The sequence below is a fragment of the Daphnia carinata genome, chromosome 4 (assembly GCF_022539665.2).
Source record: "Daphnia carinata strain CSIRO-1 chromosome 4, CSIRO_AGI_Dcar_HiC_V3, whole genome shotgun sequence".
In the NCBI taxonomy this organism is placed as follows: Eukaryota; Metazoa; Arthropoda; class Branchiopoda; order Diplostraca; family Daphniidae; genus Daphnia; species Daphnia carinata.
Window position 1 is genome coordinate 4,934,848 of NC_081334.1, and position 18,575 is coordinate 4,953,422.

General features: G+C 41.0%; 3 protein-coding genes across 3 annotated transcripts; 1 reads left to right on the forward strand and 2 right to left on the reverse strand.

Annotated features, from left to right (window-relative positions):
- Positions 1–3,184: 3,184 nt before the first annotated feature.
- LOC130687391 (zinc finger matrin-type protein 5-like) lies at positions 3,185–11,097 on the reverse strand. The gene is made up of 4 exons (XM_057510543.2): positions 10,918–11,097; positions 10,716–10,853; positions 10,483–10,648; positions 3,185–4,325 (listed from the first exon to the last, which is right to left on the reverse strand). The coding sequence occupies exons 1-4, from the start codon at positions 11,042–11,044 to the stop codon at positions 4,313–4,315; spliced, it is 444 nt and encodes a 147-aa protein (XP_057366526.1). The 5' UTR covers positions 11,045–11,097; the 3' UTR covers positions 3,185–4,312.
- Positions 11,098–11,209: 112 nt separating this feature from the next.
- Positions 11,210–15,755, reverse strand: LOC130687392 (uncharacterized). The gene is given in 13 exon segments (XM_059495194.1): positions 11,210–11,728; positions 11,807–12,032; positions 12,035–12,333; positions 12,391–12,495; positions 12,573–12,697; positions 13,635–13,770; positions 13,837–14,025; positions 14,092–14,205; positions 14,301–14,458; positions 14,538–14,619; positions 14,824–14,980; positions 15,124–15,266; positions 15,509–15,755. Coding segments are annotated over 13 exon segments (2,214 nt in total). The 5' UTR covers positions 15,561–15,755; the 3' UTR covers positions 11,210–11,300.
- A 224-nt stretch (positions 15,756–15,979) lies between these two features.
- On the forward strand, positions 15,980–17,985 carry LOC130687387 (guanine nucleotide-binding protein subunit beta-5-like). Its single transcript, XM_057510540.2, has 10 exons — positions 15,980–16,241; positions 16,306–16,442; positions 16,500–16,570; positions 16,635–16,682; positions 16,744–16,870; positions 16,942–17,085; positions 17,150–17,290; positions 17,356–17,452; positions 17,516–17,682; positions 17,747–17,985. Exons 1-10 carry the CDS (start codon positions 16,136–16,138, stop codon positions 17,756–17,758), a joined length of 1,050 nt encoding a protein of 349 aa, XP_057366523.1. The 5' UTR covers positions 15,980–16,135; the 3' UTR covers positions 17,759–17,985.
- Positions 17,986–18,575: the final 590 nt, after the last annotated feature.

Here is an 18,575-nt window from a genome sequence, read left to right on the forward strand (position 1 = left end):
AGAAAACACGAGGGGAAGAAAAAAAAAAACTAGAAGGAAATGAAACACATCAATCCCTTTGGTGGATGCCTGTCGACTTTGTCGTCATCAGCTGATGATTCCCTTTCGTATTTCTCTTTTTGCAACATACTTTTTATTATTTTTTGTTAAACGGATGCTGTTTTTCGGCAGAAATGTCGAAATAGGAAAAAAAACATGGAAACAAGGATATAGAGACGTTGTGTGATTCAATCAACTTGGCAGTCGTCGTCGTCTACTCGGTTCGTGCATCCACGGAAACAGACATTTCTCTCTTCTTCATCTTTTTTCGCACACGTAGACAGTCAGCGCACATCAAACACTATTTTTTTTTTACTATTATTATTAAATCACGAAAGAAGAGAAAAAGGGGGAGAAATCTGGTTTACTGCTCTGCTGCGTTCGTTGGTCGCTCCAGCGGCCGTGAGTTGTTCTAAATGCTACCGACACACTAGACAAAAGAGAACAGCTCGATTATGTTAGGTTAGATTTCAAACAGCAACCATAAATTGTTTTTTTCTTCTCGTGTTCTTCTCTTGTTGAGATGCGCAGCAATCAATTGGATCCCAGTTTCCTTCGTTCGACATTGACGTCACCTGTCGATCACGCTGTCATAAGAATCAGTGAAGGAAATGTCGTCCGTGATAGTATTGAATTAGCTAGCCGACAGAAGCAATATACGTTTGATTGAGATGTATGTGCACAGGCTCAAATAGTGTCATCTCTCATTATTTTCCGTCTTCATTTTAGGTTGTTAGCGAGGATCCGTCTGATGGCTAAAGACTAACGAGCTGCTATGCGTCGTTCTCTCTTTTGTGTGGATCTATTAAGAAGCGGAAAGAAGGAGAGCAAACAAACATCCAGCCCATAACACACGATGACGGGATACAGATAAACAGGAGTTTCCAGTTACCTGGACGGTCTTGCTGGACATGCGAGACTGTAGCCAAAACATTGCTTCCATAAATGGACATGTAGAAACACACACACGTATAGAGCGCAGATAGAAACATGTCGCTGTGGACGTGTGTTATTTGGGTTACAAATTTAAGGTATTCATCTATTCATATGCATGTGAATAGCGTGAACAGACGTCTGTCTGCGTGCACCAATCCAAAGCAAGCTGACGCTTACTCACGACATTTGCATGGATGTAAAACGTTAGAACAACGTATGGACTAGAGTGGGCACGAGACGAAAGTGACCGTGCGATATGCAGGTTTCGTCGACAACGAACGGATGTAAGTAAACGGCGTTCGAATGTCGCGAAACCCGGACAAGCACGGCACACCTTGATGGACTGCACGATGAACTATTTCTTAGATTAAAAAAAAATACGAATTTCAAAGCAACAATCGTCATTTAAATGATGTTTTTTAGGAGGCCAAACATCAATAATGAGTTGGTACGAAAAAAACAAACAAAACAAAAACATATTTTTGCCTATGTCGTCTGAGAAACACGTTGCAGAGGCATAATAAATAAACGATGATTGCCTACATCAGCCAAAGAAAAAAAAAAGGGAGGGCCGAGCATGAAATATCCAATAGCGAGGGCAACAGCAAAGGCAGGTACATAATGCAAAGAAAAAAAGGGAGCACTGTATAGTCGGGGAATGTGGCTCTCGTTCGCCGATGGGATTGCATCTTCAATAATTGAATACAAAAGCAAAAAGCAGTTGGGAGGGTATCGAACCCCCTGGACGTGCGTGTGTGTGTCAGTGTTATTTAGACAAATGGAAAGAAAAGTGGTGCAACGCCAACTTTTTCATCTGCTCTCTCTCTCTCTCCAACTTGTTGTCTCTATTTACGAAGAGAGTAGCCTTTTAATTGATTTCCAACGTGGCGGTCTCTCCATTATTCAGCTCTTCCATTTGCTTAATTTCAACCATCTATAATGCACACGTCCATAAGCGAAATGGTCCCCTTTCTACATGTGAAATGCTAAACATTTTTCGTCCATCTCATCACGAAATAATTCGATCAAATGTCACAATTCTTTGCACTATGACATTCAAAACAGCCTTAAACGCAAAGCAAAATGTTTGAAAAGAAAAAAAAATATGTGGACCTTGTTTTTTTGATGTGACGTCGTTGGTGACGATGAATGGCCCCTCTCAAAATACAAAAAAAGAACTTGGTCGAGTTGCAATCGGCAGCGAAAAGAAGGACGTCAAGATGCAAAATAGGTTGGAGGTGTTGGCCGTCCCCACCTGCGGCTGGTAGACAACAAAAAACGGAAGACCCGGAAAGTTGTGCTGTCGGTGGTCGACTGTGCCCTCCACCGAGTGCAATCGTTGATTTTAAAGCGTTGGCCTCGGCAACGGAAAGCGGGTGGCCCGTCGTGTTCCGGCTCCTGAATCAGTCTGCCACCAAAAGCGAGTCGGTATACACACATATATACGCGGACGCATTTTTTTTTTTTTTTTTTTTTTTTGCTCGCTTGATAAAGAGGAGGGTTATACGACTGTGAAAAAGGGAGGGGAGATTTTCAGGGTGGAAGTTGTTGCTGCTGATGATGATGACAGGGCACAAGAGAAAGAACCGGTCGGCGTTTGCGCAACAACCGACTCACGCCCTTGCTTGTTGATGTCCATCATCTACTTCCTCTTTTTTTCCTCTCTACTTTCTACATCCTCCTTTTTTTCCCCCCCTTTTTCCCTTGTCCTGTTGCTGCTGCAAACCCCCCCCCCCCTTCCCTTCGGTGTGATGAAAGCCGGTGTACCTACGTACTCAGCGTACGTGTCTCTTCCCCTCTTCCATTTATATCTCAACTAGTATTTGTAGTATTTCTTTTGCATTTCCCTCTTGTTTTATTAGGATGTATCTTTTTGGCAGGGCATCCGTCGATTACCTGATTATTTGTTAAGCTTCACTGTTGCACTGCTTTAGAAGAAATGGGTCGTTATGATGGTGACCAAGACCTTTTGATGTCATCATGGAGACCTTCTCGTTGAATGCAAGTGGATTAAAAACAATAAGAGGGGCCATTATCTTCTACGTTGGTGTACGCACTGCACAATAATACACGCAATCTATAGGCAAAGAGATGTGAATCAATAATGTGGTCACATCATCCATCAAGAACTTTTTGCTCGTGTCTCTATAGTGCGGGACATTATTCACTAGCGCACAAGAAAAGGGACACAAGGACTTGATGAATTATTTCCCATGATTGATATTCGTTCAACTTCCGCGTTTCGTTCGATCTTTTATGCGATGTGTTTTGCATCGCGTTTTCGATCTAATATAGAAACGATGTGCATCGTTTTACTTGTTGCTCGTCCATTTCTTGCTTTTTCTTTCCACAATGAAAAACAAAGGAAAAAAGAAATGCTGCAACTTGCTAATTACTTACATACGGGGGGTGATGTTGCCTTTGCCTCTCTCCATCTCAACTCACTACAAGGAGATATATAATACACTCTGATGCAGTCTACACACACACACACACACACACACAGGGAGAGAGAGAGAGAAGAAAAGCTGCTGGATAGAGTGGCGGTTGCGATCAATACGCCAAGCAAAGGTACAATGGGACACGGCACATATAAAAAACGACTCGGCTGCTGTTGCGTACTAGTCTTCTCCACTCTGTTTCTCTTTCTCAAGAATTTCGTATAGGTTTTCTTTTAAAAAAATAGAGCTTGTGTCGTTCCAGACCTGGGACGTCTTCAATGCACATCGATGTGCATATTACGAGTACTTTTACATTCTATAAATACGTTGACGGGGTGTTTTTGCGTACCATTCATTCATCGTTTTGATTGCGAGTGGCATTGAATGTGGCCAGTGCACCAAGGACTCGATCGGCACCTGTTCAACTCGGTGGATAGAGCGAGAAAAAGGAACGAAATTTAAACAAAAATATGCATTTATTCAAATACTCACGAGCCGGTGCAATCCATCACGAAACAAACCCGACGGTCCAATTCTTTTATAAACATCCTTTTTAAATAAATGATGGTTGCATTTGTTCCGCACGCATACAGCACGCTCCATCTATACATTTTGACAGCGTTCTAGCAAAATGGGGAATATCCATCGTTTCGATCGATATGAAGCGGTCGTCGACCAGATTTCCTTGTAGCACCCTTCTTTTTTTTTTTTTTTTTTTTTTTTCCAAACGCCCTCATTTGTCTCTCTCGCAGTTTTCTTTTCCAAACAGGCCAACACCGACAGTGCACACAAGAGACAACGTATAGTCTTAGCGTGCAGTAGTAGATCGAGTGGTTTGAGCTTGGCGCCTCTGGTCTTAGTTTTCTCTATGCGTGTCGTCAAATGGATCACGCACCTTAAACGGACGACCTGTGAAATAAAAGGAACAAAAATAAAATGATGTTGCACTGGTTTTACAAAGAGTTCCAATATTATTAGCCAGTGAGATGGATGTACAGTGTAAGCATATGGGCTACGTATACACATAGGAAATGGACGGCGAAAAGATATCCCTCTTGGTTATATGGAGCCTGTCACTGCAATCCGCTTAAATGGCTATAAATATATACAGACAAACGGCCGTGGTCCACCATAGAGCTGCTTGTCTCATCTGCATCGCAATAAAAAACGGAGGGGGGAAGGAAAGATTTATTTTGAAATGTACGAGGTTACGCAAGTGCTGGTTCACATGGGACGTAACGCATTGAACTCAATGCACCTATTACATTACACCAACTACATTTTCGAAATGCAAGTTTTAATAATGAAAAAAAAAAAAAAAAAAAAAAAAAAAAAAAAAAGAGTTGAATCAATGGCTATACAACGGGCATAGTTGAGGCCAAAAAACTAAATTTATGCGATGCGCATCAGGTGGTACAAGTTTGGGTGTGATTCGTTTGCCCCGGCGGAAGTCACCAGTCGAAAGCGTTGACATGCTTTTTTTTTTCTCTCTCTATCGGTCTCTACGTTGTTGTGTTTCGGGGGGGTGTTTTCGATGACCAGCAGCAGACGACAAAAACAACACGCCAATAGGTAAACGAAAGAGAAGAAGAATGATGGTGGATATGGATGGGAAACGAGTTGCTCTTATGGATCCCTCAATTTTGTTGTTCTCTCTTTTACTAGTAATAGATAATGCCTTTGATATATACGCCGATATTATACTGACGTGACTGCCGACTTCGGTAGGCGACAGAGAGAGAATCACGGCATCAATCGAACATCGACCCACACACACACAGACAAACGACATGCAACAGCATCCGGATGTTGTTGGGTGTGGAACTTGATGTTGTTTTTCCTTTTCCCCTTTTTTTTTTTTTAGATGTTATTCATTCGAGTGTCTATTTTCACTCGTATACTGTTGTACTCTGTTTTATTACAGACCTGCATAAAGTTTATTCTCGTCTATACGTATAATGCCATTCAACTGGCATTTGATTCCCAGAGTCTTAATGACGGTCGCATATCCAATAGGAGATGGTCACTGGCAACAGGTGGTTCACCCCAAAACAAAAAAAAAAAAAAAAACACATTGTTGCTTCCCGATTGGTCGTTGATGATGATTCACTTCCGCGGCGACAAAAACACATTCGACCATCAAAAGACACGCACGCACAGCCAAAACAAACTTTACTCTGAACGCCTTTCTTCTTTATTTGTGTTGTCTCTTCATCATCTTCGGTAACACAAGTCTCTCTCTCTCTCTCTCTCTATTGACCATTGAATGTGATGCTTTTTTTTTTCTACTTTGTGGGGTCTAATCTCGGCTGTTTTGTATTGACGACGATAGGGAAAGAGAAAAAAGTAGGAGGGCCCCATTTGTAAATATTCCGAGAGATATTAACTAGGCTAATTGATCGTAACACTGCGCAGCAATCACAATCAAGCTGCGATGTTGATAGTGTCACGAGAGGATATCTGTTCATTACGATATGATAGGGAGCAGGATCGATGCCATTGTCCGTCCCTTATTCTCCTGCCTTTATTACTGGGGGGGGGTGCAACGAACGCTGCATCGACGTGTCACGCGCTGTTGCTGGAACGTCCAGTATCCCTCCTCATTAGTTCGACCTGCACTTCGCACCGTCTAATGTCAATAATGGCCATTTGATGACTATTTGATCGTTCACTTTTTCTATTTTTTTAAATGACGTACCCAATAATTGTGTGGCACCCCTTGAAATAATCAGGAAAAAAACACGGGGCGTTCAGAGTGAAAAACTCATCAGTCGTTGGCAGTCGTTGCAACGACTTGAACAACATCCGGCCGACATCCTCGCGCTCTTTGTCGCATTTTGCTGTCACAACAAGATGTTGGGCTCTTCTCGTCTATCACGATGGCACACATTCAACACGTCATATCCGCGCCAATCAACCCGCTTCTTCACTTGTCCCAATTGAATCGCCTAATTATTTCACGCGTCACGTTTCCCGTTTTCAATCAATGAATATTCCTTGCCCCGATTCGCTTTCCCTATCCAGCTGGATAGGAAAAACGGAATATTTTTTTTTATTGGGATTCGAAAAAGATGCTCTTCAACTGCCACAAGAGAGAGACAAAAGTTCAATAAGTACGTATGCAAATAAGCCAATAACACGGCTTTTTTCTCTCTCTCCCTATTATGGGCTATTGACATTTAATCCGATCGAGCAAAAAATAGAAAAGCAACATGTATCGACATTGACGGTGGAAACACAACTTGGCTGTCTTGGAAAGTGGTGGCTCAATGTATGTGAGCAAGAGGGGAGGGATCGGTGTCCATAATACAAAGTAGGCAAATTCGATTGAAAAAGCCAATATTGGCTCAGAGTTTTATAGACACAAACACACAGAGAGACGGGGCACAATTTTTACAACAAAAGAAGCCAGTAGCCGAAAAGAAGACAAGATTTTTTCTATCTAGAAAATAAAAGATGCCGTGCGTATATTATCGATCGCTATACTATCGCACACGACAAGGCAAATGCAACCAAGAAAACGCCCTTTTCGTCTTCTTGCCCAACATTTCGTTTTGGCACTAGCGTCATAGCGCAGGCAGAAAGATGGCTAGAAATGTGGAAGCTGCTCTGATGATGGGCGCACGGGAAGGAGGGCTTTCCTGCTCGCATGTTGTCTATTATTACAAGACTAATAGCCTTTATAATACAAGATCTTTTATAGACTTGTCTGACCCACCTGCCACTTTAGTTGTATGGGCTACACAATGAAGGCAGCGAGAGAAGCGTCAGTCTATCGTCTACAATCTGTACGGCGCGCTGTGCACACAGAGATTGAACAGTGCACGGCACTCGATCTCTATTGTATTATGGCTTATAATTAGAGCGCAAAACCAGGGCAGCAAGTTGTTTGATCTCGTACGTTATATACATAAAACGCACAAAAGCCAGAAGCCATGAGCAAATGCAGTTGATTATATGAAAAGCTACCCCCCCCCCCGTACAAGCAAAAGCAACGTTATAGAACGTCGCAAACAGCTACCGCCCTCTCCGCTTCCTATTTTTTCATTCATTCAATTGCATTTTGTCTTTTCTCGAAAATTCAATCAATAAGAAATCATTTCATTTATGCGATCAACCGTTTTTGAACCGAGACGGACAGCGAAGAAGAACTCGAGGCTAAAAATAAACAAAACGTCATTATTTGTCTTCTTTCGCCCTAGACACGTGAAAACCCCCCTGAAAAAGACTGGGTGGGCAAAGGGACTAGATAATGCCTATGGCGAAGGAGGATGATGGCCACGATGATGCGGATGATGAAGGGACGGACACTTGCTGCACAAACGAAGGCGACTTTGGCCGGAAATCTGTTTCGGCCGGCTCTGCTGATTTTCTGTTCAAAAGGCAAGACGACTGCTGCCCCTATTATACATTCTAGAGGTTGAAATAGGACGAGAGCCGGCAGGAGCGAAAGAAAAAAAAAAAAAAGGCTATTATGTGCAGAGCGGAGGAAAGGCGGTGGGGCGACGCGCGTGAGACTTTGGATGAACTGAGGGGAAAATTGGGTTGCTACTGCTGTTGCTGGCTGCTATAGAGGTTTTGGCTGTATAAACGAGCAAACACAGCGAGAGATAGAAAGCAAAAGAGAGAATGAAAGACGGGGGGATTGGAGCCGGGCATATAATTGAAGTTGCGGAAGCGAACGGAGGCGACTGGAGGCAAGAGGAACGAGAGCGGGCGACACACACGTAGGCACGACGTAAAGAAAACGGTCGTGAGTCAGCAAGCCACATCCTTCACCTTCTCCACACTACCTACAACGCTGAGCACATAAAGATAATTGACAACGGACGAATAATAAAGAATCAAGGGCGACGCATCGTAATCATCCAAAGCCAGCTAGAAAGGCCAACTCATTTTCCATCTCTTCCTTCTTTTACTACGCCGAATCCCTTCCCCTCCAAATAAAAAAAAAGGAGTCTTTAAATTGTTTTTTTTTTCTTTTCTTTTTACGTAACTGAAAAAGAAAAAAAAAAAAAATGGGCCGACTCAATAATGATCGAAATATGATCGAGATAGACTCTACAAAAGCCCTGCGAACACACACAACGGCCAGCAGCTGATGGGATAAACTGGTTAAGTAGCTTTAGCTATACATACATTCGATACAGGAAAAAGAAAGGGACCAAGTAAGACGCGAGGTGCTGTCGCAGCAAAAGAGGGGCGAACGTGAATTCAATTCTCTTCACTCGATCAATTCACAAACAGATTTGCTACAACTCACATTGAAAAAGTGCAAGGCGCTACGAGCAGCCAAGTAAAAAAAAGAGAGGCAAAGACGATCGAGTGGAGCCAATAAAATCAACTGACGCTGTTCCGTTTTTTTTTCCCTCCCCATCATCATCATCGATCGGTTTTAGATTCTATTTTCCACGTAAGCACACCGTGCCCGGGGACTTTGATTGGTCGCTTTGATTGATTGGGCCACCTTTCTCTCGACGGTTTTTCCTGGAATAACACATTTTGCCGACCAAACACACATTCTTACTTTTAAAAACCAAGTTAAGACGTCATTACGCGTCCCTTTTTCTTGAGACATTTTTTTACTAAAAAGAGTGGGACGCACATTGGCCGTTTTGTTTTCATCTACGCCACCGCATTTTCCGTTTCACGCGAAACCATTCCGCTTTCATTCTTGCGGCTAATGCATTCAGAATGTGAAAATCAAGTGCTGCCCAAACGTTGATTTCATTTTTTTTTTTAAATTAATAGATTCACGGGATGTTCATCAATCATATATGATTGACTTCTTTTTTGCTCTCGAAACTACTCGTCATGATTCAACATTCAGCCGATCGATTTCATTCTCCTTGCATTAAAGGCACCAAGCAAATATTCACATTCATCGCAAGTGTTTTAGTGGTTTGACAATGGTACTTTGTTCACGTTCTAGTTCGAAAAAAAAAAAAAAATAGCCCAACAAAACAAGAAACAATCCACTTTTTCAACAACGTGTTTGCTTTACCTCCCCATCAGCAATATTGTCAGATACTGTGCCGAGTTTGCTGTTGTTGGCAAACGTGATATTTGCTCAGGCCGTCTATTTGACAAGGATCAAATACAACCCATTCTCCTTCAAATAAACCCCCCTAAAAAAGTGGGATTGCAGCGCGAGTATCTTTCATCTAAAGCCAACATTTCGTCCTACACCCACTCCACCTACTCACTCGGTACAGTCCCAATAGAGAAAAGAAAGCTGGCACACACCGAGGATTACACATTAACTGCTGGCAAGTCAACTATTTACTTGCATATCAGGCAGGCCCACCTGCGTAATTAAACAGCTGGCTATGTTATAGGGTTCCATAGCAATGACTCTCTTACGGAGCAATAGCAACAATGGAACTGGGAACAAAATGGCGAAACAGCTAGTTCTATTTTGATTAGAGCAGTTGCTTGCACCGCGCTGATGCATTTGGAAGCAAAAGGTCGGGCGGACGGGGCTGATGCAAAAACTATAGCAACTACAAAGTGGACACGCGAGGGAATACATAAAGACGTTGACCAAATTAGCGACGGGCTTAAACTAATAGCTGGTGAACAATACAACGTCACTGCGCCAGCAACTATGCAAATGCAGTCTTACACGGAGAACATTCAATTTAAACATTTTGAACTGAGGCAAGATGAAAAGAGCCTTTCATCACTAAGGTGCACTCAGCAACAGCAGCACATGACTAACAATTAACTACAATATTGCGATTGAATTGATGTTATAATTATATAGAGCGTGCGTAATGGCATTACCAGCCCTCGGGGCTCGGCAAGGTAATAACATTACATGCCTGACTTGATTTGCCGAAAGATAAAAGGACACGGCAAACCAGTAAGAAAAACGAGGGCCAAATGTCAAAAGACATGACAACACTCGGAGAAAAGGATGCGACGCAAAATCAGTTAGTAGGCAGGCAATGATGGAAGATTTCTAAAGGCTACACTTTTCTCTTCAGCATTTCGTAATACTATGGGCATTGCTAAGACAGAGTTTCTTAAACTAAAAATAAGTGTTTTCAATCTCATGACTTACATTTCCGTGATTTCAAACTGTGACCATGCCTGCAAATTGGATTTGGTGGCTTCAGCTTCTTTTTCCTTGACCAGCATTTCAATCCTTTTCACGAAATCTTCAATTGGTTGTTCATTTTTTTGCAGCTGGCTTGGAAGTTTCACAGATGCCATCTCTTCCATTTGAGCTGTAAGTTTATCATCAATCTGTAGATGGAATGGCTGTGTACAGGTAAATGCAGCAAAGAGTTATACCTGAATACCGCAGTTGCTCAATTTCGTATGGCCAAAGATGAGAAAATCTGCAATCATCACCAAACCTACAGGGGATTCCCTGTAAGAATCTTCTGCAAGGGGTTTTCTGAAGCTCTTGAGCTAGCCTTGTCCGCGAATCTTCCACATGATAGTTTCATTAAAATGTATTGTTAGTGATCGACACATGTGCTCCAGATATTACCTGCAAACTGCCTGAAGTGTGCATCTTTCATTTTTTGATGGACAAGACCGTCATTGTGTTTTCTGCGTCCTTCTTTACTGTCTGGAAAGCTAACGTCACAGTAATCACAATAATATCGTCTTCCCATGTTTAGACCCGTAAATTTGGAAGAAAAGTGCGATTCAAACCAAGACAAGGAGAATCGAGCGAGAATCGCAAAGTTTATTAAGACGACGCTGTCATCTACCGGGAAGAAAAAAAACTTGAGAGAGGACAATTTCTCATCGGTACAAATCGTACGTGACCCCAACGAAAACGATGACCAACTGCATTAGATATTCCCACTTTATAGTCATTTTTTTTATTTTTTAGCAATTTTAATGGTTTAAACAAAAATATTTCAATCAATCGTCAACGAGTCCGGCATATATGAGATTAAGTGCTGCTTCGACGTCACCGTTTGTAGCTTGTAACGCCCTTAGACTGAGGTTGTCATCGGTGATTCCATACTCACGCATTTGGGGTAGAAAACGGCCAAACTGCTCTCGCAAAGGAGCATCATCCTCGGTGTCACGACGGGATTGGGCTTCAACACTACTACTAGTTCCAATGCCGCTGGCCATTGCTACATTCCCGCTAGTGTTATTACTGACGGATCCTCCTCCCATCTGATTCATGGCTTGCAAAAGTGCTTGAGTAAACATTTCTGGAGTCAATCCATCGTTGCGTGGCCTAGGCGTTGACTGTTCTGGCTGTTGCAGGGATATTCCGGGTGAAACACGTGGTTGTTGCTGCTGCTGCTGTTGTGTTGTTGTTGTCGACGGCAAGGGCTCTATATAATGATTTATAAATATGGAACTGGTTAATAGTGGATAAAGAATAATAAAAATAAAATTTAATATAAATATACGGCGAATGCTATTCTGGGCAAAGCTCAGCGCAGCGGCTAGCTGAGCTGGTGTGATTCCACTCCCGAAAGCTGCTTGTGATCTACTAGCTTGTTGATTTGAATTAGGTTGATCTTGCGGGACGTCTTCGTCCATGCCATCATCTTCTAAATCAGCACCAAGAGATCTAGCAAGCCAACCGGCACTGTTGGATCTTCGTCGCTGATTCGCACCTGGGACTAGAGATTCTCAGAAACAGAGTTCATCATTCGGCTAGCTGCATCAACAAGAGCTGGGTGCTTTTCCACAAGTACTTGTACAATTTTTGGATCAGCTAAATGCAAAAGTAGTTCCCAGTCTTGAAGCATAGAAAGAGCTACTTCATCATCAGCCAATCCTGGAACAGTTTCAGTCAGTGACTGAATGTTTTCAGGTCTTGATAAATTTTGCAGAGTAAGACGAAAGTTTGGATTTGTCACAGCTGCTCTGAAAGCTAAAAATAGTTGGTGCTGCTCAACTGCATTCAACTTTTTTGGTTGTTCTCTCTCAGCTGTTGACAAAACAATGTGAGTATGAGGGATGTATGCACCACAGCATGAGTCTTTACCTGGCTTCACAACAGTGGCATATATCATTTTGGCACCACTTTCAACATGCTCCAACGTGTTTAATGTGGCTTCATCCCTAAGAGGTCTGCAAGAGTAGATGAGCTCTAGTGTCCGTGACAAACCAAAATAAGAATTACTTAAAACAAATCGACGAAGTCAAGACCTAGAAACAATTACTAACCTAGCTGACATTGACTGTCCAGTCCTGCTTTCAATAATATATTCTTCTTCAAGTCGGCCACGGATAAATTAGACGCAATATTTTCCAAGCGATAAAAAGATCGCTGCGAAGAACCGTGTCTCACACTGACTGATAAATTTAACATCGTAATTTTTAGATTTTTTAATCAAACGGATTGTTTTGTAGACGTAAACTGGCATGGAAGATGTAACAATGTCTGTCACGTAAGAAGTTGAAGAGAATTTAATAACATTCTGACAGATGGCTCTGTAATCGGTCGCTATTTAATGAACAAAGAATTTTTGCACATCAAAAATGAATCGTCATAATGAAAATAGAGCCAGAACAATAGAATTAATAGAATTTCAAATGTCTCATTGGATTTTTTATTGATTCATTAAAACAAATTTTTAAATATATCGAAATAGATAAAACAGTTTTCACGTCGAGGAAGAGTTGTGTATTTAAGAAAAAACACCAACTAGTTGAATCATTTTAAATTAGGCTCGCAGAACTGCTACAGGAGAGTCAAAAGTAATGGACAAGTTGAAAGAGGAACGCGAAGTTCAGTGGTAATCAAAAACTTCAATGTAGACGACCAAAGATAAGAAAAGAAAAAAACAAACAAAAACAAATTCATGTTTTCCTAAATCTTTTTCTCCACGTAGCAGTCATACCAAGCCATTAAACTTGCCTTTTTTAATTTTCAAAAGAGATTAGTACTTATTATAACTTCAGTTGTTGAATAAAATCAACTTTCTAGTTAAACCTTCAACTGGAAAAACTACACAGGGATTAGGTGTTTCTTCTGACTGACAATTCAATTAGAAATGCAAAAAAAAAAAAAAAAAAACAATTAAAAAATTGCTATGGGATACTTCTGGCAACTGTGAAACACACTGAAGATAGCGTTTTTGTCTTTCAACAATTCCTACAATGCAAGGCTGCTGTATTTACTTGCGCTGGCGGGCCGAATTTTGGTCATTCGCAGTATGTTTCCTGATAGATTAGAAAAGTTTGCGGGTAATTCCAAGAAAGTAGACAGGAAATATCAATTATTACGTATTGTTTTGCTCATTGTCGGATTCATTGTCGGTTTTCTTCTTGTTTCGACGCTTTTCGCACACAAAGATGACGGCGCATAGAACAATGACTTCGATGCAAATGCCGAGGAACGGCCATAATGCGGCATATTTATCTGTTGGATCGAAATATGAGCTGTAACATGAATACGAAAAAACTTGCGGAAAATTTGGTAGGTTACCAATGACACGGATCAATGTGGTGCCGTTGTGGTTGCCGAGTTCATTGAAAGCAAAGCACATGTAGTTATCGCGATCATCAAGCTTGACTTCTTCAATCAATAGTGTGCCGTTGGCGATTCCTTCGTTGTTTGGTTCGAACATGAAATGACCATCAGCAACCAGGGATTCCCATTGACCTTCTTCTCCCTCTGCCATAATATTTGTATGTTAAAGAAGATAGAAAAAAAACTTGAAAGAAAAACAAAATCGTGAACCTCGTCGCCATTCGACGATTGGAGTTGGAGAACCGTATACAACGCACGGCAAACGGAAGTTCTCCCCTTCGACAATATTGAAGGATGTGGGCAAGGCAGCAACAATCGGCTCCACTATTGAAGTTTTAAAAAAAATATACAAAACAGCCACATGAAACGTTAAACGGCCTTGTTCGCGAATAAAATTTGAATTTGGTGTTTGTCCGTACTAGCAACACGGATGTCTGTAACTGATTTCCCACTGCCTTCGCATGTATAACTGCCAATATGGGCCACTTTCGGCTTGATAATTTTCAGCATGTGTACGCCATTTTCATGCGTTAGCTTCAGGTTGTCTGTCTCAACCAACAATGTACGATTATGATACCTGAAAGGTAAATATAAAATATAGTTATTTGTGTGTGAAAACAATTTCAACTAAGCCTAATGAAAAATAAAGTGCATACCATGAAACTTTATCGTCGGGCAGAGAGCAATTCAAGATAAGCTCACTCTGACCATATTTGAATCCGATCTCGACCTCCTCACCTATGGAACAATAAAAAATGTCAAGAGATTAAAACAGAACAAGACAAAGGAAATTAAAAGAGCTATAACAAAAGGTAAAAGCTTCGTATTGTTGCAATCAATAAGCCAAAGTCTAGCGGAGTGAAGCTTAATATATTGCCGGCATACAATGGCTCTAATAAAATACACGTCATAGCAATATGATATGTATATGCACAAGTATACCGCCGAGGACCAGAACTAGATGCCCGTGGGAAGAGAATTCGTTACAACGATACGACCCGGCGTGTATGGGCTGAGTCTTAGGGACACTCAAGATCGACACCAGCGCGGACTCTGACTCGAGGAAGTCATCGACAATGGTGTATCCTATCTCTCCGGTCTATCGATCACGCATCGCAAAACAAAAAATGAGATTACCGTTACTCTCAGTAAAAGAGAACTTTGAAATAGGGTGGTTATAATTCATCAAAACTACTCTAAAAGGGCGACCGCTACAATAAACGTAAAGCTAGGCTTTTGAACCAGAGATAAATCAAGTGGTTTGTTGTTGATTGTCCATTGCAAAGTGTATGGCTCATGCATAGGAATCTTGCAGACAATTCTTAATGGGCTATCCTTTTCCACCCAGGTATCGCCTTCGTAAATCGGATCGGAAAGCGTTGCCTCTGTATGTTATTTCATAATCCAGTTCACAACCAAAGTGCGGTGGCGTGCAACATATAACAATGACGAAATCAAATTAAGACCACGAATAAATTAGGACAGAGTCTGGCTTTTCGCGAGTGAACGCAAGGTTTTGTAAGCGAATGCGTTTCAAGGTGTGTTCGACCTCAAAATAGCAAACGCTAACATTAGTACAGTTTTCTTTAAAAGTTTTAGTTTTCACTTTAAAATAACACTTTCTCACCCGAGACAAGTTGCAGCAGGGCAACGCAGAGACACAAGATGAATCTTGACATGATGAATATGAAGAACAAATTTCTTTACAACACAGTGATACTTGCAGTTTCTTCTAATGACAGTAGAGAATGAGAAGCAAGAATACTGAGGAGAAGGGGAATACTGAGGGTAGAATGCGTGCGGTCACAGGGAAACTCGAAACCGAACGAACTCGCCTAGACGCAGTAATGGCCGCCACCAGCAGTCAAACAGCTGATAGCCTAGGTTTTAAATACTGTAAAAAAAATTTATCGTAACCAAATAATGATGCATATCACTGATAAATTAGGGATTTAATTTTAATAACGCAAGAGCATATGAAATTTCAAGCGATTAATTAATTAAAATTACACGCATGGCGAATTTAGGAAAGATTTACACTGACTCAAGAAAAGGCGGGCGGATTATTGACACACGTGTTTTGCGCCTGTGCGATAACAAAAAGGCGGGGCTAAATGTGTACTTCTATATTGTTGTTTAGTTTCGATCAATCAATAACCCCTTGTTCAATCTTCTTTTCCCATTCTTTTTTACCATCTTCAGTTGAGAGTTGTAGCGGGAAAATTGACAATCAGCATCATCGTCGTTTTGTGGAATGGCTACCGAAGTTAGTGGTGAAAACTATGATGGTCTTCTTAAGGAGATGGAAACCCTGAAAGGGAGACTGGATGAAGAAAGACTAAAACTCAATGATGTGGCTTGTACAAAGATTTATTAATGGCATACTCTATCAGTCATCTACTTATTTTATTGGCTTTCTAACAGTGTCCACAGTTTCACAGCGTCTTGAAGGTATGGCACAACTTTCCATTAAACCAAGACGGGTACTTAAAGGCCATCAAGCAAAAGTCCTTTGCGCAGATTGGTCTTCGGATAAACGGCATATTGTGTCCTCTTCTCAGGTAACAAATGTCTTTTTTATTCTTTAGCATCTTCTAGTAACTTGTTAGGGTAAAAAGGATGGCAAGATTATCGTCTGGGATGCTTTCACCACAAATAAAGAACATGCAGTAACCATGCCCACAACTTGGTATGAAAAGGATGGTAAAATATTTTGATTAGATAATTCATCCTGCATATTTGTGTAATTCTAGGGTAATGGCCTGTGCGTTTGCACCCTCAGGAAACTTGGTTGCTTGTGGGTAGGTAGCTCAAATAAAAATTTGGAATAGGATATGTGATATGTTCTTATTGGTCATTCAGAGGTCTGGACAACAAAGTCACTGTTTATCCATTGAGCATGGAGGATGATCCCACTAATAAGAGAAAAACAGTTGGAACTCACACTTCATACATGTCCTGCTGTTTGTTTCCCAATTCAGACCAACAAGTAAGAAACATTTTTCATATTGTTTAACCTTTAACCAGTGAATTACTGACCAGCGAAAGTTTCAATTATAGATTCTAACTGGTAGTGGTGACTCCACCTGTGCCCTTTGGGACGTTGAATCAGGACAGCTTTTACAGAGCTTTCACGGACACAGTGCCGATGTAATGTCGATTGATTTGGCTCCTTCGGAAACTGGAAATACATTCGTTTCTGGGGTTAGTGATGGTATCGATCGTCATAGAATCTTCTTCTATATTTGTTAACTTCTGCGATTTCAAGGGTTGTGATCGAACTGCATTGATCTGGGACATGAGGACTGGCCAAAAAGTGCAAGCTTTCGAAGGGCATGATGCTGATATCAACAGTGTCAAATTCTATCCAAGCGGAGAAGCAATTGCTACGGGATCAGATGATGCAACTGTGAATATAAGATTTTTCAATGATTTTTAATGAGTATTTCTATAGCCTTTTTTTCGTCCTTTCAGTGTCGTCTATTTGACTTAAGAGCGGATAGAGAAGTTGCCGTATACACCAAAGAAAGTATCATATTTGGTGTCAATGCGGTTGATTTCTCAGTCAGCGGTAAGTTCCAATATGGTACTATTGTTTAAAGAACCGTTTCATTTCACGTCTCTACATCTGCAGGTCGGATTCTCTTTGCTGGATACAATGATTACACAGTTAATGTGTGGGATACCTTAAAGTGTTCCAGGATCACAATGCTGTATGGTCATGAGAACAGAGTCTCTTGTTTGAAGGTTTCTCCTGATGGTACAGCAATCTGCACTGGCTCTTGGGATTTCACTCTCCGAGTAATGAAATAATGGAAAATTTGTTTCAATCATTTTATTTATCTATATTTGCTTAACATTACAGGTATGGGCTTGAAAAACTTGAATCTGATCATAAATACTAGTCTGGCAAAGAAATTTTCGTTTTAGATAGCAGCATCACTCTCTCGCTTACCATTCCCGACGTACGCGGTTCCTGTCTTTATTGCACAAAATAATGATCAATGAAAACAAAATTTAAAATTTTACAAAAAATAAAAAATCAGAAATTTTAAAGAGTAATGAATGTTTTGCGTTGAGAATACACGCCCTATGAATATACAATTTATTTCTAGAAGTCATAGAAAAAGCGCAATAAGCTTTAAAACATTTTAATTCGATTAAGGTCTAGTAAATAAATTAATTTTGAGTAGTTTTTTTAATTTTTCCACTGGGAAAAAATGCAAATGTGGGCATTTTTAATTTTTGTGTGTGTTTTCTCGTCGACGATTTGGCAACGTTGTATCGGTCTTGGGACAGCCATTAAAATTACTTTTGCCGGAAGAAAGAGCTCTATTGAGATCCAGAGCTAAAACGAACAGTTATGACGGAATTCATCCTGCCCGTCGACTAAGAGTAGGTTGATAATTTTATTGACAAGATTTCGCTGATTGGAAGCCAAATAGGTGTCCTTTCCCCTAGCCATCGCAGCAATGTAAAACGTCGAAATATAGTCGGTGGTTTTCTCCTACTGCTGTAGTGTATGTGTGTGTTGTGTGGTGGGGGTATACCTCCGCCTATTCGCCTTGGGGGTAACGGGGCCGGTTTTTCAATATGTTCAGAGGATAGTGGTGTGGGGTTTTTTTATAACCTCTCTCGCTTCTTGTCGTTGTGGGTGAGATTTCGTCCGCATGACATTTCTTGCTCCTACGGTA

What these genes read in the sequence shown, in the direction of transcription:
- LOC130687391 (XM_057510543.2), bottom strand. Translation starts at nt 11,044, where the DNA reads ATGGGAAGACGATATTATTGTGATTACTGTGACGTTAGCTTTCCAGAC. An exon ending in ACACTTCAGGCAGTTTGCAG is followed by an intron (nt 10,854 to 10,917) that starts GTAATATCTGGA and finishes ATCATGTGGAAG; the next exon opens with ATTCGCGGACAAGGCTAGCT. An exon ending in TGAGCAACTGCGGTATTCAG is followed by an intron (nt 10,649 to 10,715) that starts GTATAACTCTTT and finishes ATAAACTTACAG; the next exon opens with CTCAAATGGAAGAGATGGCA.
- LOC130687387 (XM_057510540.2), top strand. Translation starts at nt 16,136, where the DNA reads ATGGCTACCGAAGTTAGTGGTGAAAACTATGATGGTCTTCTTAAGGAG. An exon ending in CGGGATCAGATGATGCAACT is followed by an intron (nt 17,291 to 17,355) that starts GTGAATATAAGA and finishes TCGTCCTTTCAG; the next exon opens with TGTCGTCTATTTGACTTAAG. An exon ending in GGTTGATTTCTCAGTCAGCG is followed by an intron (nt 17,453 to 17,515) that starts GTAAGTTCCAAT and finishes CTACATCTGCAG; the next exon opens with GTCGGATTCTCTTTGCTGGA.